Source organism: Acanthopagrus latus, chromosome 19 (assembly GCF_904848185.1).
Source record: "Acanthopagrus latus isolate v.2019 chromosome 19, fAcaLat1.1, whole genome shotgun sequence".
Taxonomy (NCBI): domain Eukaryota; kingdom Metazoa; phylum Chordata; class Actinopteri; order Spariformes; family Sparidae; genus Acanthopagrus; species Acanthopagrus latus.
This window is the reverse complement of record NC_051057.1, coordinates 14,021,332-14,043,086: the sequence shown is the minus strand read 5'-3', so window position 1 is coordinate 14,043,086 and position 21,755 is coordinate 14,021,332. Positions and strand designations below refer to the sequence as shown.

General features: G+C 42.6%; 1 protein-coding gene across 4 annotated transcripts in view; it reads right to left on the bottom strand.

Annotated features, from left to right (window-relative positions):
• Positions 1-21,755, bottom strand: part of arfgef1 (ADP-ribosylation factor guanine nucleotide-exchange factor 1 (brefeldin A-inhibited)) — a 52,548-nt gene that overhangs the window by 12,782 nt on the left and 18,011 nt on the right. Inside the window, exons 2-19 of one of the 4 annotated variants that reach the window (XM_037078586.1) lie at positions 21,061-21,091; positions 17,985-18,141; positions 17,601-17,747; positions 16,294-16,473; positions 15,816-15,869; positions 13,280-13,637; positions 12,624-12,743; positions 11,157-11,404; positions 10,666-10,799; positions 7,100-7,334; positions 4,952-5,051; positions 4,494-4,633; positions 4,270-4,378; positions 1,741-1,942; positions 1,537-1,648; positions 867-1,072; positions 678-762; positions 382-547 (exon numbers count right to left, since the gene is read on the bottom strand). In XM_037078586.1, the coding sequence (XP_036934481.1) occupies positions 382-547; positions 678-762; positions 867-1,072; positions 1,537-1,648; positions 1,741-1,942; positions 4,270-4,378; positions 4,494-4,633; positions 4,952-5,051; positions 7,100-7,334; positions 10,666-10,799; positions 11,157-11,404; positions 12,624-12,743; positions 13,280-13,637; positions 15,816-15,869; positions 16,294-16,473; positions 17,601-17,747; positions 17,985-18,141; positions 21,061-21,091 (2,784 nt within the window). Of the gene's footprint in view, positions 1-381; positions 548-677; positions 763-866; positions 1,073-1,536; positions 1,649-1,740; positions 1,943-4,269; positions 4,379-4,493; positions 4,634-4,951; positions 5,052-7,099; positions 7,335-10,665; positions 10,800-11,156; positions 11,405-12,623; positions 12,750-13,279; positions 13,638-15,815; positions 15,870-16,293; positions 16,474-17,600; positions 17,748-17,984; positions 18,142-21,060; positions 21,092-21,755 lie in introns of all 4 variants that reach the window. The other 3 variants (XM_037078585.1, XM_037078588.1, XM_037078587.1) reach the window with 3 other exon arrangements.

Here is a 21,755-nt window from a genome sequence, read left to right as displayed (position 1 = left end):
CAGAGGGCAAACAAACTTTCATCTAACGAGCTATTTCTGGACGAGATGTGACAATTGGTCTCTTCCTCTTCACGCCTATTAAAATGTATAACAGCTCATTCAAGTGTTTTTCATAGAACAACTGATGGCAAATGTGAACAGCCTAAGGCACTGTGTGCTGTATATTTTAATTAAACATTCCGGAGATGACTCACAAACACCGGCTTTTCTAAACCAATCAGCAGCAAAATGTAATCACTCTGCATCTGACATGTCCCTGGTGGCTGCAGGTCTCATTCAAAATCATCACAGCTATGAATACATCAGGTAAACAGCTCTGGATAATAACTTGAATCTTCCACTTAGTATTTATCCAATCTCTGACACGTCCCACAGACTCACTCTGCTTGTTGGACTTCATGGTGAGCTCTTTCGTCTCCTTCATGGCGATCTTCTTCCCGGCAATCTCGTCGTAGATGGCCGAGAGGTATTCTTCAGGTAGGTCTTTGCTGTCATTGATGCCTCGGTTCATCTTGATGTATTGCTCTTTTGTCATTTTGTTCTTCACCTTCGCGGATGATAACAACGATACGGGTCAACAGCTGGTAATGCAATCCCTGTGATTTATGTGGCTCTGATATCTGAGGGAATGACTGCTGTTCAAACATATTCCCAGATGCCATGGCTGAGGTGCTTACCTGTGGACTGTGGAGGTCTGTTGTCAGCATAATGATTGAGTAGGCAAGGACGTACGCAGTGTCAGCACTGGCGAAGAGGGTTTGCCTGGAGAATTTGAATGGGAAAGACAGAACGTATATTAATATCGCAGATGTGGGCCGCGCAAAACCAAATTCTGCTTCTTCCACAGCCAGGAGATGAAAACTCACCCCTGATTGCATTCAAGATATCTTGCTGCAAATTTCTCCATGAGCCGGTCAATTTTCTGGGCCTCTCCGGGGAGCCGAAAGCCTTCCAGGAACATCCGCAGCGCAGAAACAAAGTCTTTGCCCTGGAAGTCCATTTGATCCACGTAGGCGTACATCACCTCTTTATTGAAACGGTCATTATCCCCGAGGAATTCTCCCACTTGAGTCTGAGAGAGCAAAAGACTTATTTTAACACAGAAATTTAAATAAGGCAGTCTTGTAAAATCCTACTGAAAGCACCTAAATGCTGTGCTCATCTTTGTTCTTCAATTAACATTTCTCTTGTCATAAGAGGGAGAAAAATGATTCCAACACATGAAAAGATCAATAAGCTGCTCTTTTACTAACCTACAATTTTCACTAAAAACCCATAACCTCTCTTATTAGCAGGACCTTTCATCCAGTGTGGATATGATAAATACATGTATACATGGTTATCCACTCCTGTGACACCACCGCATCTAAGGTTCCCTTCTTTTATAACCAGAAGTTATAAAGCCTCTTTAATGTCAATTACCGCTGTGCACTGACATCCTTGAAGTTGTGCAATCAAGGCAGTATGTGCTCCTTGTTAAAGTAAACATTTATGCCGTGTAGTGTGTATTAAGAAACTTAATGAAAACAGGGTTACCGAATCGAGCCTCTCCTCCTGGTGCAAGAACTGAGCGAGGTCCTCTGGGGTTGTACCCAGCATGCCTTGCTCTTGAAGGTACTGGATTCCTCTCTTTGGTTTCTTGTTGAACCTGTGCAGGATCCACAGACACAGAAGACGCTGTAGCAGATGCAACATCAACAGAATAAAATGTTCATTTAAAGTGTTTCTAGCAAAACGTACAGGTCGATGCCTTGCTCGATAATCTCCTTTTGCTGTTTGAGGACCTCAAACTGCTCCGGGTTGTCAGTGCCTGACATCTGCGTGCTGTAACTGCCGATGCCAGACGAGGCTGTGGAGTCCAGAGAGTTGATGCTCCCATAGCGGTTTATGGTCTCTGGGGCCTTGGTCTCTGTGCTTTCCTGTTCTGATGGTTTCTCTTGGCCTGAAGCGCAATAAACACAGGATAAGATGACCAAGAAGGGATGATAGATGAGTGGAAATAACCAGACAATTTCTATTGTTACTGTAAGATGAAACTGCCTGAAGCCATCACAAAAGGTGAAAGTTTTTAATTGAAACTCTGTCGTCGGCACAAACTCGGCCCGGAGGCTTGCGAAGTGAGCTAAAAGTGAGCTAGTGCTGTGAGAGACTTCAGTAATTGAGAGGGGAAAATTGCAACACAGAGAACAACGTGACCCTGAGGCCTCCTTAATGATTGCTGTTGGCAGCGAGGGTATGCACACTGGGTTTAATCACATGCACTCAAGACCACAGCCTAACAAACTCCAGGACGCACACCCTAATTCACCCTAAACAGGTGGAAGGCAGGGTAAGAAGGGGAGGATATTATGAAAGGTGGGTTATCTAAAAAAAAAAAAAAAAAGAAAAAAGTTAAACAGGAAGCAGCCAGAACTTTGGCCAAGAGAGAGGAGCACAGGGATCTCCTGCTGCTGCTGGAGCGGGTCCACCCTGTAAGCCTGTTCTAGGGCCTGGCGTCCGATTACCTATCGGAAACTCTTTAAAACATTCAGGAGGTTGTCTCACAGTAATGTGAGCTGGCAGGGTGCTCCCCATTCTTAGAGAGGGCTCAGAGAGTAAAGAAAAAGGGGGAGGGAAACAGGTGAACTGGAAGTTTAAAGGGCCCATATTTATGTCCATTTATAAATTATTGTCAAGGGCATGGCTGAGGAAGATAACTGTGTAGTTGTGACATTCCAAAGTCAAAGTTTCTGTATAAAGATTGTGTATTTCACAGTATATCCCACTTACACCTGCTTTATAAGAAAAAAAAAACACATACATTTCACTTTCACTTTGACAAAATATGGGACCTTTAAGTTTTTCACTAGGGCAAATACTTCATATTATAAGATTAACATACAGCATTTGAACCCATCGAGTTTAGAAAAAGTGATGTCACCGTTTTTTGGTTACAATTCAGGGGGTGTGAGTGATTAAAGGGAAACCCTAAAAACAACACAGGTTATACAATGCAAGACTACTACAAAAATCTAAAGACACAAACAGACCATAAAAAAATCATTTCCATCACAGCAACATGTTCTAGCAAACACTCCAATCTGTTCTACCTTTACCTGCTCTTGCTTTGAAGACTGACAAAAAGCAGAAAGAGAAAATGACACAAGACACGATTGAATTCAAAAGTAAGGGAGATATATTTGTACTTGCACAATTCAGTGTTTTTTTTTTTATATTCACAAATCATATTGTGCTTCCATTATACAAGGAAGACAATAGTCTGAAATCTGCAGCAGACGGGTGGTAAGATTCAACATTCAAATTCTGACCTATGAGATGCAGCTAGACTACTAATGAGTTGTTGCAAGTTTTGGCACAATAATGTGACCGCCAGTTAGCACAACTGCCTCAGCTGGTTTGCCTTGACAGCTTAGCCCGAGGCTAGCCTGTGGAAAGTCCCAGGGACTTCTGGGATATCGTTCCAGCCCTTTCACGGAGTTGCACTTTAGCTCCTTGCTTGAGCTCCTCCTTTGGCAAACAACAGAAATCCTCTGGTGGGCGTAAGACCCAGGGGTCTGTCTAACACACTGGATACGCTCTGAGTGTTGTAGACGTTTCACAGCGGCTCGGCTTCAGGTATCGCTCCGTTTTAGACTAAAACCTCCTGGATTAGCCTGCCTGCACCGGCCCCGTGGGCATTATCTCATCACTTCCACTGGCTGGAGCTGAGCAGACGGACGCTCCCTCACCTTCTCAGAGCTGAAGTTTCCCTGATGAATGCCGACTGTCAGTCCTACAACCATCCTGCAACTGAGCTGATGGATGTGAGCTTTACCACTAACTCCAGTTAACCTCAATGATGAACTGCTGCCAAGACAGATGATCAGGGGAATGTCTTCCTGTAACATTGGCAGTATGGTCTCTGATGCAACACGAGTTCAATTCTCCACAGACGTTTGAGGAAAACAACAATCTGGATCTTTATGGGCAAATCCGTCAACGGAACAACAATGAATGCTGCAGGTGAACAAACAATTACAGCATGTGCCACCTGTATTTAACACAATAATGAATGGTCATATCATGTTTTAATATAATAAATGTAATACAGTCATGAACTTCCCCTTAGTTGAATTCTGTGATTAATCTCTCTCATATTGACACAGACTAAAAGACAAACATGAACTCTGACAATTGTGTGTCTGAAAACTAAATATTTAGTCAGTGTGTAGAATGAGAGCGAACACAAAGGTCATCGTCTCATTGTCATTGTCATAGTCAGTGTCTTACCGAGGCTGGTCTGAGAGTTGGGGTTGACGTACTGGTCTTTACTCCATTCTACCATACATTTCAGGATGGACACTAGACATTCAAGGCCTTTCTTTCTCAAGGTCAGCTCCTAGAAAGGGATTAAGAAAAACATTTTAAATGATATAATAAATACTGTAATACAACTACATCAATAAAGCAAAGTGTTAGGGAGAAAAAGGAGATTCAAAAACCAAAACAATCACCTGTAGGGGTGTTGTGCCGAGTTCATGGCCACCACGACCCTGCGCAATTTTCGAGAGGTCGTTCACCAATCGCTCAAATATGTTAGCAGCATTCAAGTCACAATCATAGTTCACGTAGATGTCCACCACACTCTGGGCATCTGAGAGAGAGACAGATGGGAGACAGATGGAGGCTGTCAGTGGGAATCTATGAAACAAATACAAACTGTGTACACTGCTGTTATGGAAGCAGCTAAATAATTGTACCGTTTATAAGAGGTTAATTATAATCATTAACTTAATTGAAATCTTTAAAAAAAAGTATAATGTGATTAAACACACTGAGCTGACAAGTATTTTGCAAAACATCAGGTTTATGGGCACCAATTACAGCCACACTATCACAGTGCTGACACTAATTAAGCAAGGAAATAAAAATAGCCAGTCTTTTTTTCAACAAAATGAAAAGAGAGACAAACCTGCGCATATTCTAGTGAGGGTTTGTATGACCATCCACTTGTGGTCGTAGGAACTTGTGGACGTCTCCAGAATGTACAGGAAAATCTCTTTGAAGAACACCTGCAGACAAATGAGAAACAACAGCAAATGTACAAGGAGGATTTGTAAGGACCACCCGCACTATGAAGGTAACATGCAGTAATCCCCAGGAGCCCTACTGTGCTTTAAAAACACAACCAACTATTATTTTTTATTGTCATCAATCAATAATCAATCATACAATTGCTGTTTGTTTTGCAAAATCACAGAAAATGATTTTTAAAAACTGTCACCGTTTCCTTTTTAAGTCTAAGATTACGTCCTCAAATGTCTTGTTTTGTCCACAACCCAAAGATAGTCATTTTACTGTCATCAAGGAGTAAAGAAGCCAGAAATGTTTCACATTTTAGAAGCTGGATTTTTTTTCTTTTCTAAATGACATATTATTCTGTTATCAAAAAGTGAATGAATTTAATAGCCGACAACTGAGTGATTCATTGATTAAGCCTTGCAGCTCTCACCAGTAGACAGTGTAAAGCAGGTGATACAGAAACCCTCAATTGCACTGAGGTGAAAAAATGTCAGAGCAGTCTGTGAGAAATCACATCTCCTGCAGATCTTCTGCATCAGCTGCCTGCTGCTGTGAGAAATGTCGGTGTGAATAGAACTGAGGTGGAAAGACGCTGAAAAGAGCAGGACAACCAAGTCTTTTCAAGGTATTAATCATAACATATTAATGAGGTGTGAAAAGAGTACACAGATAGAAAATTCCATTTTACAGCACTGTTTTTAATAATTATAATTTGTTGCAATTCATATTATTGAACCCGCTTTCCTTCAAATCTTCCCACTTTAGTCATTCATTTCCTGTGTTTCCCCAAACGACTGTCAGCTGCTGGAGAAGGTGTGAAACTATCGCTTCTCATCAAGACGTGGTGGGTGGAAATATAAATATAGCTCCTGCACTTAACCATCTAGTTCATCAGGTTTTCCCTGCTTATATGAATCAAAACAGAGCTGTGGAAGACATCTCGGGACACATGTTGGATTGTGTGAAGTGGCTCTGAGGCACAAACTGGACGAGATCCACGCTGAGCATGACTTCTGCCTCCCAACAATTGCTAATCACATCAGCCAGTTTCATCTGAAGCTAACCTCTACCCACAAATAAGAACTGCTACAGCAAGCCCAGCTAACCAGCCAAGATACAAGGAGGCACTTGTAACTTTGCCGTCCAACTCTGAGAGGTGTGTGCAGCAGAGGCAGTTGAAGCATTAAAGCTAAATTACAACAAACATGATGAGCAGATGGATAAATATTTTGTTTTTGTAATGTTTAATGTTATGATGATAAGTAGCCATGTGCAGTAATATAGATCATTTGGGTATGCCATACACTAAGGTGCCTCGAGATGCATCAAGAATTGTTTTGCATTCAAATCGAGTCGACAGCTGAATCATAATCGTTTCCATACAAAGCAGATTCTGGTAAAACACAAAGTTGTAGTCTTCACTGTAGACAACGCTTCAATTAAGGATGTTGCTTCAAAGAAGTTAGACATTCTAAAGTGTGGATGCCTCACAGGTTCAGAAGGTCTACACAATCAGGATGGTTTCAAGGTGGCTACCCATGATTAGTGTCATCAATTCAGTACCTCACAATCTGCTCCCCTGCTTCTCAGTTATTGTGTTGAATCATGAACAGAAAGTGTTTTTGCAGAATATTGTGAAGTTCAGCAAAGTTGATCTTTGCCCTTTTGGGTATTAAATGTCATCACTTCATCCTTTTATCTTTATTTTCAGAAATTTTCAAAAATCAGAAATGTTGGACTTTTATAATTAGCATATGAATTCTTGAGCTAGGGACAAAAAAGTATTTTGTGAGGTCAAAATGACTTTGAGTTTCACTATTGACCACTAAATTCACATCCATTCATCCCCAAGTTCAAGTGGATGTTAAAGCAAAATTTGAGGACATTCCCTCAACACATTCTTCAGATGTTTTCTTTCTGAGCGAGGGACCAACGGACAGCCGGAAGACATAAAAATTAGACACAAAAAACATGGAGGAGGATGAGAGCTTAAGGCAGTGAGGCTGTAGTCGTTGTTCAAGATGTTCAAAGACTTTACCTCGATTTGCATCTTGAGGTGCGTCTTGAAGTGGGAGAGCAGAGTGAGGAAAATGGAGAGTGACAGCTCGAAGACCTCAGGCACGGAGGAGACTCCGTTCTTGGACAGGGCCACACACAGGTACTGCTTGATGGCGTTGATGAACATCTCATTAGTCTTGAAAATGGGCCCGGCGTTCTGCAGGATGGACAGGAGCAGCTGGAGGGACAAGACCTTCGAGCGCAGCTCATGGGACCTGGGGCAGGGGCGAGATTAGGAGAAAGTTCAGGCAGTGTTTCAATGTATATGAGACAATATATAACACAGCTTTGGTGGAGCAATTATTAAAACCATTTGTCTAAGTCAGGGGAAAGGGTTCTGCTCGAGAGCAAATATTATAGCAGTCCTTTGTTATCATAAAGTCAGTGTGACTGTTTTAATATGGCAGGAGATGATAATATATTGATGAAATTAAAACGCAGAGAAAGAGGAAAGACTGTGTGTATTTCTGTGTGGTAGTGCATAAAGTGTAAGTTCACGTCTGTATCTCTGGCACTTATACTGTATTGTGTACCCTAACCCTTTGAGAATGAGGCTGGCTCCTGCATTAAACAACTTGAGGGACTTCTTTCGCAGCCATCTGCTCAAGACTCTGGGAACACATCGTTCAATCTGATGAGCATTAACATTTCACACATACAATACATTCAGCGACTAAAAAAAGAAAAGAAGTCTCACTAAAACTAAGTACTTCTAGTCAAATTCACTGTCCTTCAAGCAAAGTTAAACCTCACACTGAGACCACATCATACTATATCTCCCCATCTGAGAGTTAAAATCTTCAACAGCCATCAAAGAAAATGCTAGGGCAACTTAATCAAAGCCCCTGTGTGTGGAGCCTCAGCTTGTCTGAACTGTTTTTCTGCAGCAGGACAGAAAACCCGAGCTGAAAAAAACCCCCCAAAAAACATACTTTCAGCTACTTTATATGCTGAGATTGGCTGCTTCTCTCCGATGTCTTCCATCTCTGGCGGACAGACAAAGTAGGATTTATGTGGCACTACAAAAAAAAAAAAATTGTGGCTCGACTTCTTTTGCAAGTGTTCCAAAATATGGACGTTTTACCCCGCCAGTGGGGCTACAATCACGGGCAATCTCAAGAGCAAAAAAAAAAAGAAAAAAAAACTAGGGTGCACAAATAACTATTGGTAAAATAAACCAATAGTTTAGGAGAAACTGTTAAAAGTGAAATACCACATGTAAATACAGTATAGTGTTATATTAAAGACTATATTACTCATAATACGGCAGAAAAAGAAACACGACACCTATGCTCCATTCCAATATGCACACTACCAAACAATTTAGCCTGCCAGAAAAAGAATAAAATGCACTTTGCCAGAAATACCAGAGTGTCTGACTGCATCCAGTCACATTATGCAGCATGCATGCCAGCGAGAGAGCGCAGACAGATGACAGCTCATTGACAGACGACAGCCTCATGGCTGTGTTCCGAATTGCTTACTTTTTCTTTTTACTTTGAATTTCAAATTCAGGGAACAATGTTATGACTAAGTCACAGTTGTATAGGCTGTTGTGATAGTTCAGTTAAACTAGTCATTTCTAGGGCATTACAGAGGCTGATGTTAATTAAGGCAAAATTCATAATATCAGCTTCAAAAGTTGTCGCAATCAAAACAAAACAAAAGACTTTTTCCAAATGCTGTGTGGGACATTTGTGTGTGGGAAGAGCCAGGCAGAGCTCAACACTGGAGTCATAATGGACTCTGCTCTCAGAGATTAGATTTAAACTTTTGGCATTATAAAGTTGATTTATCTTCTATCCTGTTTATCAACCTGACTGCAGTAGCAGTCTGCGGAGGTGACCTCAATTATCAGGTGTTTATGTAGTGTGATGTTGACTTCCGACTGGAGGGGAAATGTACCTTACTTTGTTCTTTTTCCTGTCTCCTCTCTGCTACTTTACACAGAGAGAACGTGAGGCGGACCTGAATTCAAACACACACACACACAACTTCAGTGCTCACTTCAGCTAACTCACAAAAATCGAGCTGTTTGGGGGCAAATGATGACTCACGTCTGTAATATTGCTTCGCTGAAGTTGAAAGCACCATTAAAACAACCACCATTACTGATGTCAGTGTTTTTAAGTCTTATTCACGTTATGTTCAGCCATGTTGCCTGACTTCCTTCCTCATTCTCTTGCTCTCTCCCAGAGGTTATAGCGTCCGACAACCAAATTAAACACACCGTTATCTTGAGTAAACTTGTGGATTTCTTTGGGTTTGAACATTGTTGGAAGACTTTGATAACATAAGTACACAACCCAACAAACTATATAACAAAAGGAATTTCAAAACACATTTGAACCACATTATTTTTAACAGAGACTTTACATAAATCTGATAATCTCTGCTCAACAGTTACAAAAGGACAGTTTTGTACATTCAAATCATCATAGATGTTCCCCACAAAAAGCACATAATAATCCTTCTTGTGAACAGATGTGTACCTTCTGATCCAACATGAAAACACAAAGTAGTTTCTGCTTGTTAAGGTAACAATAATGCAACTTTTCAGCCTGTTTGTGTGTGTGTGTGCATGTGTGCGTGTGTGTGCGTGTGTGTGTGTCAGGGAGTGCAACATCACACAGAGAAATCTTGTTAGGAGGGTAAAAGGTTTTTGTTTGGCAGTGACATGGCCTTGAGAAACACAAACACACACACACTTGCCTTTATTTTTTTAATGCCCAAAAATTCTAGAATGGACTGAGCTTATATTTTGCCCACTGACATGAAAAATTGAAAAAAGATTAGATAAATAAAAAAGTAAACAAACAACCTTTACTCTGCAGACACTGTGCGAATTGAGTTACACGCAGAAGCCAGATGCGGGAAATCCTGTTTCACAAAAGCTGCCGCTATCAGGACGAGCCAATTAGATTCCTCTATTTTGTCAAACCAGAGCATGGTCAGAAATAATACACTGAATGACGGTAAAACCTGATTGTGATTTTTCCCCTTTCTGGTGCTTTGAAAAAGGGAACAGTTATAAAGGGGACTCTTGTGAAACTAGGAAGTGATTCAGAAAATGCTGAGCGATGCCTCATTGTCTCCTTCATCGCAGTTTATCTAAACACTATCGTTAGCACTGGAGCAGCCCTCATTATGAGCCATGACTCATGTCTATTCTTATCCCTGACACACTCACACAGAATCATCACCACTGTTGGGGGGTCAAGTCACGGTGGCTTGACTAACAGTGCAAAACTGAAGCAAAAGTGATCTTTTAAAAGATCAACCGATTAAGTGTTTTTTTGGCCGTTGTATGGCTTTATTGATAGTACAGCTTAAGAAATAACAGGAAACAGGATGAGAGAGGAGGAGTGACATGCAGCAAAGGGCCCCAGGCCGGGACTCGAACCCGGGTCTGGTGCAGCGAGGACAAAGCCTCTGTACATGGGTCCCGCGCTACCAAGTGGGCTAAACAGCGCCACGAAAGAGATTAGCCTTTTAGATCAAATTAAATACTAAATATTTTTGCACAAACACAGAATTAATTCTTACTTAGGATCAGGTGGTCCATCTGACAGTGGCTTCATCGACAGCTTGCAGAGCGAGCGAAAGACCAGGAAGGCATCTTTCTGGAGGATGTGGGAAAACTTTGCCCCTGGCGGCTGGCCCGGTGCTGCTCCCGATTCCTACGGAGAAACAAAAATAATCAAATCATTGTGCAGTTAGCAACATTGAACATCTTCCAGCCTACTAAACAAAATGCATTTGATTATAAGACTCCAGGCTGATTAGAATCTTGATTAGCAGTCCACAGAGTTTACAGTCTTCTCCATAATTTTGTCTTCTGACTAAATTAAACTTTTCATTTTCTTCTGACTCTCAGCCAGTTTGGCTATTCAGCCCAGCCAAAATGTTACATCATTGACAAGAATTAAATCACTCTGAAGACGGGGGTGAACTCCAGCTAACAATCATCACACTTGAATATCAAACACATTATGACTTCAGCACGTTTTTCTTGAGCATCTCTGGCTGTCCTTCACCTGAGTGTCATTGGAGGAGACAGACAGTCTGTCATCAGGCAGCGAGGGGGTGAAGCTGGCAGAAATAGGTGTGCCAGGGATGCCGTTGGCGTGGACGTGCTCGCTGTCGCTACCTAGGGTGCCCTCGTCCTCCAGGGAGCTCTGCGTGCCCTCCGTCACCGCTTCGGCTGGCTCTGACTCTGCCGGCTCGCTCTCGCCACTGGTCTCTTTGGTGTCGGAGCAAAGATTTGTGGGGTCCAAGCAGTGCCCTGTGGCGATGATGGAGCAGGGAGGAGTTAGACTGAGGCAGATACTTAAACAACTTTTAAAAAAATCAAATTGTCAGTTTGATGTTATGTTCTGGTCAAGTACAAAGGACAGTGGCACAGAGCAAATCTAAGCAGCATGTATGAGAACTTTCAGGTTCAGAGGAGATGCTAGAGTGCATTTCAGTTCAAGATCCTCCTGACCATTAAAGCCTGCTTGTCAAATTGTTGCTCAAGGCTAAAAGTGTATTTGAAAAAGGAAGCCAAAGCACTATTCTTTGTGTGTACAACTTAATAAAGCTTTTTTGTGCAGCTATAGACAAATAAAGGCTTTTTTTATGTTATGCACACAAAGACAGAGTGCTTTTTGTCAGCATCTAAAGGAACTTCAGGGAGCTTGCCCTGACAGCCTCCCAGGAAACTGGGCAGATTTTTTCTCAACAGACTGCTGTGTTTCCGGGTTTAGAGACTTTCACATTTCCTTTACAGACACATTTTGTACCCAGAGAGTTGCTTGTTATTTATCAAACTAAAAGGCACCGGCCTGGAAGCACAGTTTGCTTGTCACTTGTTCGCTGAGGTGCAGCTGGTGTAATGAAAGTGCACCTCGCCCATTTTTCCCATACACATTTAACAAAGGAGAGGTGTACTGTATATGTGGCCGATTCCACGGCACAGCTGCATTCTGCTAGATCACTACATTTATAAGGGTCAGTTTTGCATTAGGTGAGGAAGTGCACATTCAAATAACCTGTACTCTACAGAGAAGGGTAGTTGTTACTTTAACTTATGATGCGCTTGTCTTGTGGTTGAATGAGCGGCTGTAAACACTCTTCCTGCCCGCAGTACTATCAAAGAACAGCCGCTAGCAAAGCTTTTTGATAATTTGGTTACAAACTTGGTGAATTTCCTAAAAAAATCTTCGTAATAGAAGTCATTTTAAAGCTGTTCTTGTGAAGGAGGGAAATCAGGAAATGTTGGGATTTTACCAGCAGTAAGTTAACACGACTCCTAAAGTGCAGCATAATAACAAAAAGCTATGCACCACAACAAATACATTCACTTGGCAGTTATCTTAAGGTGGACTGTGCAAGTAATCCTTTGCTTTGTGCTTTTTATTTACTAAATTAGTTGAACGACTCCCACAACATTCGCATAACATAATATGTGGTTAGAAGTAAAAGCTAATTATGTTGAACACTGCATGGAGAACAGATCTCACCTCCTGCAACAGTGTTGACCACCTCCTGCAGAATACTCTGTACAATCTCCTGGGCTTTCTCCTCATAGTTTGGGGTCTCCGCATCCTCCTCTTCACCTCTTTCTGGATGCTGCTGTGCTGCTGCATCTTAACAAAACATACACACAGCTCAAGAAAAAAAAACACTAACCTTCTTTATTGACTAAAAGGTGTATAAGGCAATCACAGTCACTCTGCTACAAGCATAATGCCTCCAGCATACACAAAGATACAACGTGATTGATGGACTATTTTCAATCCGGCTCCTCATGTTCTACAGAAGCATTGTAGTGCTGAATATGGTATCAAATGTCTGTAAGAGGAAACACTTCTGGCTGCTTAGTTTTCTTTTAATGAAATCGCACAACATGTCAATAGCGAGGCTTTTATTTTGCAGATTAAGGGGTGTTTATTTTAACTTTGGATGTTTTTTTTGGCAAACACACCTGTACCTCGAGAGTGTTTGGCATCCTTTATAGTTTTAAGACACATTTAAAAAGCCCTCAACTTCTTAATATTTACTTTTTTTACTTGTTTAAACAGGAAATTGGGACAGAACATGTTCATTCAAAATCGCTAACATATGAAGTCAATATAGCATGCAGGACAGTGAAATAAATCCCTGTAATCAGTCTTACTCTGTGCTGCTGCAGTAGCTTGATCTGCCTCAGTCTGTTCGTTTTCAGCCACGCAGAAATCAGAACCATTCTCTGGATCTGGGTTCTCGTAGACAGGTCCCTGTTCTCCCTGCTCCTCCTGCTCCCCAGACACAGTCCTGCTGCTGCTCTCCTGGGCGGGTGTCGAGGGTGTGGATGGGGTGGATGGGATGGTGAGGCTGGGAGTAGGAGGGGTGACGGGCCCGTTGGCCTCCTGGGCCTGACCCTTAGCTGGCGGGTGGATGTGAGTCTGGAGCTGGGGGGAGTCTGGCTCAGTGTGCTGGGTGACCGGAGAGTGCTGCCGGTGACGCTCTCTCTCCAGCTGCTTTGCTTCCTGCAGCTGTGGGGGGGGGGCAACAGAAACACACACACACAAAATAAAATAAAATAAAAACAAAAAAAGCACACATACACATAGAACAGGAGGAGCATTCAAAGAAGAGGCACATGCAACCCACACACACACACACACACACACATATGCACACAAAGGAAAAGACAGATTAAGACTATGTCAGCAAACTCATCCGAACAATTACACATCTGAACAACCTGTCCAGAATCCTTGAGGGCTCACTGAACCCAAAGAAGGGTCACAACACTTTCAGAGAAAAAGACGACGGTTCTTATAATTTTCAAGATTTCTTAACATCTAGAAGGTGTCAGCATACATTAAATGTAGACGCGTGTTTGTATGGAAATGTATATGAAGTCGCACTCACTGAGAGCTAGGACATGCTACTACAACAGCGATGGGACAAACTTTGTGGAAATCGATTCATGCTGGCTCGTGTGAACTGGGTCTATTTCAGTCGGCTGGAGGGAGAAGGTGTTCTCTGATGGAAAATGGCTCATGCAGCCGTGTCCTGGCCGATGCGTCATGGCTGACTTGTGTTACCACTGCTTCTGATATGGAGTACTGGGAAAGTGTTGCTGTAGCTGCTTTAGCTTGGTGGGTCATGAGCTAAAAGTGGGTCATGAGACATTTGCACACGGTTTGTGGCCTAAAATGTCATGTTAGTGAATATTGCGCTATTTCTGATAATAGATAGTAAAGTTAACTATCTCTGCTGCAGATCTCTGAGGGGAAATAAATATGCGGTTACACACTTCGCTATTTCATAGCAGACACCAATACAAGTTCCAGAAAAGAGAGCAAACAATTACAAGCAGTGGAAGTTCTCTCAGCCAAGCTAAATTAACAACAGCCCATGGTGCATTTTCAATCCAAGTGCATTTGTAGATTTGTCGGGCATAAATGTGAAGGAAACAAAAGAGAGAAAAGTATAGACTTGAGGGGGAACAAAGAGAAAAAGCACAGTAACTAAAGAGAGACATTGGTCACAGATGGAAATGTAAACAGTGGGACACATTTACAAAACAGTGGTGATAGATGGAGATCCTTCAGTCTACAACAGGCTAGTTTCTCAATTAATATCCGTAATTAACAGCATAAATCTGCCAAGAGCAGCGACACTGAGAGCAAATGTGAATTTCTCTCAGTGAAACAGTCAGTTTCATCTCCCTTTCAAGACATAAGTCACAACTACACAATCTGCTTCATGCCGTTTCTTCATAGACTGTCTCGTGAGGAGAACCAAAAACTGCAATCCACATCTCTTTGGCACACCAAGTCCTTTTATTAAACCCATTATGTATTGTCTTTAAAACCGCGCTTCCGCAAGCTGTTCAGCTCTAATGAAATGAGCCTGCTGCTAGTGTCACATTTAAATGTAAGCAAACTAAACTCAATGATGCAGCATTCTGAATGAAACAATTAGTATTGAATATGAGCAACGGTAACAAGGCCAGACGACGCACCTCGGCTGGAGGGGACAGGCGAGGCAGCGCAAACAAACTAAGCTCATTATTTAAATGCCATCTCAGTCGGATAGTGAAGGCTGAGTCTGTGTGAGAGTGAGCCAGACGAGCGCTGTGTGTGCCTGTGTGTGTGATCACACCATGCTGAGCTGCAGTCAGGAGGATACATCTACATACAAACACAGAAAGTGGATCTCCCTGTGCAGCAGCACAACACTACGCAGGCAGTGACAACGCAACAATAGGCCTCTGCCTCAAAGTCTGCCTTGTCTATCTATCTCTACCTCTGACTGCCTCTTTATATTTCTCCGTCTGGGTGTGACTCAAAACCAGTTGCTCATTGTTCTAAAATAACTATATTAAGCCTTTGGAGAGGCAGAATGTAAGAAAAAATCTGTCAGGAATGAGACAAGCTGGCTGACCTGCGGTAAAACACTTAACACACCCCGGTGTGAATGTAAACTAAAATGTAAATTGGTGCAGGAAAGCGAAAATGATTTGTAGGCAAGTCAACAAAAGCCACGGCAAGCATATGGTGGAACACAGCATACCTGCTCCTGTGCAGTGCAAGAGCAAAGGAGGAGAACGTATGAGTGCATGAATGGGTGAGGATAAAGCTTAATGCGCAAACACAGATACACAGAGAAGAGTTTAAGAGTTCTGATCAGGCAAGTCACGGCAGTCCTGCACGCTTTACCTGGCGGTCACGCTTTCTGGAGGCCAGAGACCAAGATAGCTTGTGATTTGTAAGCTATGTGTCCAAAAGGAAGGGAGGGAGGCAGGTGAGGAGGGGAAAAGTGTCATTCAAAAAGAAAAAGATGACATTAGAGCAAGCTTTTGTTTTGAAAGGCAACACCTAAAATGTCCCTCTGGACACAAAGCAAACAGTAGATTTCAATTAAATCAGGAAGACCAAAGAGAATCAATGTCTTTCATTAAATTAAAATCCAATCTGACTCCATGCCAAAACAGATTTACATATAATTTGTTGCAGCAGTTTTAAACCGCAACCTCCCAGATCGTTTGATCCATAAAACAGCTATTTTTTGTTTAGTGTCAAATTTCACCAGAGAATGGCTCAAGGGAGGAGTTGCCCTCTCTCTCACTTTCGTGGGTCTGTCTACATAAACAGCATTCTGTGTTACAAGCGGAAGTTTTCAGACGGTTGAACATACTGCTTGGTTCTCCATGCGTGCAAAGATGACGTTGAGCATCTGTGTGAGCGTGGCCTTGGCCGTGGTTTGGTTGATGAGGTTCTTGCTGGCCAGGTAGATGTTGTAACACGTGCGGACGGCCTGCAGCACGGTGCCCTCGTGGATTTCTATGTGCTGGGAGGTCACCGCTGTCAACAAAGCCTGGAGGAAAGAGCAAAGAGAGGAAGTGAGAGAAGGTTGAGACTGACACCAAACTGATACTATTGTCGATTTTTTGGCATCCAGTTTTGTTACATGCACGCGTTAGATCCCTATTTAACCCTGTTCAGGAGGCACTGGATCAGCTCTCTGTCCAAAGCGTCAGGTCTCTATACCTACAAGCTGCTGCTTTAATATGGATTTAACTGGAAACTATTATTCTGTTATTTTCAGGTTTGTCATGTGGGCCAGGGGAAGATTTTTGCACATGTAACCTCGACTCATTTGCCACATACCAATATGTCTCTAAGGTCTTTTCACACATGTGCTTTACTCCATAAATGCTCTGGAATTTTTGCATGTCTGTGTCAAAAAGTCCTGAGTACTGCTGGGAAAAGGTTCAAGGTTAAAAGTTCATTTAATGGTCATTTTACAACACCAAGGTTGTAAAACAGAATTAAGTTTAAGTCCCTTTTATGCTATAAACAAACAATTGTACATGGAAGAACTGAGTGCTTACTGTTGTGGCAACACTTTGAAATTCACTCCTAAACACAAACAAACAAAAATAAACAATCTAGAGGAATCTGACTAATTTTCTGAGGCCAGCTATTGTAGTCCGTCACACTTTGGTGTGAAAGATGCAGAAAAATTGCTACCAACCCCGCTTCACACATGACTCACCTAATCATTACTTGTCTGCCTTTAAATAATCACATTTATAACATAATTATACCCCAACTGCATTAGTCTTTACAAATGATGGATTAGTCAAAAACTAAAACAGTGTTTAAAAACTGAAAACGGTTTAAAACAAACAGGTTTTTTCTCAAGACTGATGCCAAGCGCTTGCTAAAAGTGTTGCTACTTTTGTTGTGAATCCACGCAATATAAATACAAATTGACTCGACCTGACTCATCACAATAATGCAGCAGAATTGTCTGCAATAACCAAAAAGCAGTTACTTATTGATCAGGAATTCATGTGACTGACTCAGTAAACATGACTTCATAAAGCGATTAAGATCCAGAGATCCGCTGCTGAAAATCATAACTGCAATGGCAACTTCAAGCGCTTGCTATGTGTGTAATGACCCATGATGCCTCAGAAGAAGAGGACAGCAACACACCTTAATGATCTGTAGCTGAACGCCCTCATCCGTCTGCGGCCCCTGGAAACAGGCGCAGATGGTCTCGATGATCCTGTCGATGAGCTTCTTGCCCGGGGCCGTGCTGTCCGGGGCGCTGCCCGTCAGGTGGCCGTACGCTATCAGCTTCTACAAGGTGGATACACATGCGGACACATACACACAACTTGTGATGCCCACGAACATGACCCGCTCGCCTTCACTGTCTTGATGATTTCTGCACAATTCTTCTGCCTGAATGTTTGTCTTCAGTTGTCTCCTTTTAAACAGATATCGCAAATGACAAGCCCAGCATACAGTACACTGCCATACAGACACGGTCATGGAAATATGGAGGTCTGCAGTCCAACTTGTCCCGCCACTGACCTGTAAACAGTCGAGCGAGGTGATGACGATGCGGGGACATTTGGACTGACATGCCAGCTCAAACGGCAAGAAGTACTTGTCGGCTTCTATGAAGTTGGTCTTTGATTTGATTGGCGGTAAAGTGCTGGAACCCGATTTGCCGTCTCCACTGGGCGGACTACAGTAGGAAGGAACAACAGGAGAGAAGGAGGGACGATGAGATAAAAACAGTGATCACACATCTGTCAGAACGGAGAGTCGCTAGGGAAGAAGCAGTGTTCAGAAATCAGGCTGACACACTCACACTCCCCTTGACATCCAGGCACGGCTAACAGAGCATGAAAAAGCGACTGCAAGGAGTGTTTCACTGTATAGAACAACCTCCTCTTACATACAGCTGTAACAGGACACGTTAAGCCTAAATACTTCTTGTCCTGCTCCTCAGGAAAATGCAGACCAAGAAAATCTTTATTACGATGAATTTAATGTAGTGCCTGACTGCTTCAAATTTTTCACTTGATCTCTCCCAGGGAGGGGCACTAATCCCTGAGGTTCGTTATTCAGCCTCAGACTTTGCCACATGTTCACGCTGACAAAGCATCTCCCGCTAAGCCTTAAATCAAATGATACAGCTATTATTTTTTCCTGAATTCTTAAAAAACAGAAACATAAAGTATGGACCACTGCATTCAGCAGCCATGTGTCTACAGCTTCCCTGAGCACAACCACCACACCCAGACTGTAGAGAGGAGGGAGGGAGGGAAAGAGGGAGGGAGGGATGAGAGGCATTGTTTATGTCTTGGCAGTAAAAAAGGATGACTTCAGCTCTTTTAAGAGGGACGACCTCACTGAGTATAGCCGGGCAACATCGCAGACAGAAAGAGAAGACGAGGATGAAGTGCCTTGTAAAGGAAGGGAAGAGGGATACAATGTTATAAAGAGAGCGTTTTGAACACAAAGAGGAAAGACAGGAGTAGCATGAATTAAAGAGGAATTAGCGAGAGATCAAGAGATCATAGAGCTCATAGAGAGAAACAGACGAAAGGGAGGAAGTGTGAGGAGCTTAGAGAAGGAAGGAAACCGAAAAAAAAACAACGAACCAAAAAAAACAGAAGAAAACAGCTAGTGAGCGCCAAAAATGAAGGAGCATTTAGAGTGGAAATAAGCTACAGGAAAAATTACAAAAACATTGAAATTTGGAAAAATGTGAATCTGTCTAACACCCCTCTCTTCATTTTCAGAATCCTTTTGGACAACGAGATCAAAGCGGAGCTGTGATTCAGCAAAGAGCCTCCACGCCGTCGGCTCAGCTGTGTGGTGTGACCCAGCCTCCATCTCTCTCAGCTATTGTGTTGTCTGTCTCCAGGGAGCTTGTCTCCTCCGGACTCCCTGCTTAACGTCAGCTGGCCTGCTCTCTCCCTTATAATCAGCTCGACGTCAGACTTAGCCTGCTTATAAAACATAATATGGCCATCAATTTTCAGTCAGACAGCAGGGTCTGCATCAACGACTCCCTGGTGCTGTCGTGGGGTGCTGCGTTTGTAGCTGGCGGCACATTTTGTGTCATGGAAGGGACGACACATGACAGCGGATCGATATAATATGACTAATGTTATATGATCAGTGTTGTCTGGTCTTTGGTTGGTAATGCATCTTAAATGCAGAGCTTGACAGTTTATCTTTGACCTTGGAAAAAAGCTGATACACTTTGGTTTCTTTGGTAAGAAACAAGATACAACTTACGTGTTGACAGAGCCAGGCTAGCTGTTTACCTGTTTTTTCAAGTCTGTACGATTATTAGCCTGCTTGCTGTGGCTTCATATTTATCAGATCCAAGTGTGTTGATCTGGTAATTTTAACTCATGTCAAGAAAGTTAAATATGTTTTCCTTTTACTGTACTTGCTTTAAAACAACATAGCTGAGATGATCTAAAAGTACTGAGAATATGGGAAAGTATGATGATCTACAGTTGACAAATGAGCTAATTTGATTTGATGATGAAATGAAGAAGCAATTAACTGGACCTTGAGTGTAGATTGTTCTACAGATCTTAAAAGTTTTCTTTCGCAGGTTGGTGAATATGTGTAACATCAGCATGTTTATATCTACAGTGACAGAGTGAGACATGCCCACCAGTACTGTTGTGATTTTCAAAATGTCTTTGTGAAATCTGCCCTCGTATGCGACTATGCTACAGAATGAATGCACAAAAGGAAGCAATTTAAATAGGACTGCAGGCTCGCAAAAAAACATATCTGTATTGCTGGTTTGAACTGCGAGACTATTGCATCTATATAACCAGAACAATGGGTGAGAGCTGTAAAATACCTGAGATGAATCCAAATGCAGCAGCATTTCTGTATGAGCTGGGTGTGGCTGCACACATCGCCTACATCTATCTATCTTTGATCTAGAAGACCCAACCTTAGGGGCAAAATTTGAATGAAGTTGGGTACTGGTAATGCTAATTTTGTGAGAAGGAAAAGCTGCAGAGAAATAATGGGCAGTGAATATGGAGCAGGGTGACAGAGGGGAAAACGGTGAGGGATAAAAATGTGAGAGGGAAGTAAAAGTGAAAACTGCAGGAGGAGGAAGAGAGGATGGGGATGAGGAGAGGTGGCACTCATGCTACGTTTCATTCCAAAGCCCACGTTACTTGGCAGCCCAGACATGAGCATGCACACACACACACACACACACACACACACACACACACACACACACTTTCAAAAACAAGTTCAGCATTAGGCAGGGGTTCGTGAAGAAAGCCATTAATGAGAAGGCAAGGGGCTGCTGAGAACAGGCCAGGCAGAGAGGCACAAACAAAAACACACTGCGCGCGCACGCACACACACACACACACACACACACACACACACACACACACACACACACACACACACACACACACACACACACACACACACACACACACAGCTCTAATCCCCTTTACTAGTCGGAACACAGGCGAAAGCAACAGAGAGGCTTGCAGTTGAGCCATGCATTTTACAGTGCCTGAACACGCAGAGAGATAGACAAACCCCATCAAATGACCCTATATGCCTTATTGTGTTATGTAATTAATCAATTACTTACCTCAGTTTTTCTGATTCTTCTTTGATTTCCTCTGAAAGAGAAAAAAGGGAAAGGAAGATATTGTAATTAGTCAAGTTTGCACCTTGGGGAATGTAAATTCTGCCATATTTTATAGATAATTATAACACGGGGAGTGGAGCGCCTATCAGGCCTGGCAGCACAGAGGATACAATGAAATGAAAATTTATGAAGGCCAGACTTTCTGGAAAATTTGGAACGCACACGTGTTTGCACCTCAGATCAGATTATGTTTTTAAGAGCTTTTTAGGAAGCCGAGGTCCCTCCCAACTATGGTGTGCAGACACATGCAGCACACTGCACACACCTCACACGTTTGTCTTTCTAGACACAAGAAAAGCACTCGGATTAAAAGTATTCAAGCAGACAAATGTGTGCAGTGTGTCTTTGTGTCGTCATGGTGACGGGTTTGTTGACGTCCTGCCACCGAGCAGAGAGGGGTCTGGTCAGTGTACGGCCTCGGCTGCAGCTCCTGCGTTGCAATCATTATTCACTCTGCGCCTTGTCCATGAGCCAGGCCAACATTTGTGTTTATTTCACAGATCTCCAGGCATGAAAGCAGTTGTATGAACTTGCTGAGCACTGGCACAGAAGAGCAGGAAAAAAAAAAAAAAAAAAAAGACAGACAGACAGAGAGGGAGGGAGGGAGAGAGAGATGAGAGAGAAAGAGACAGAAA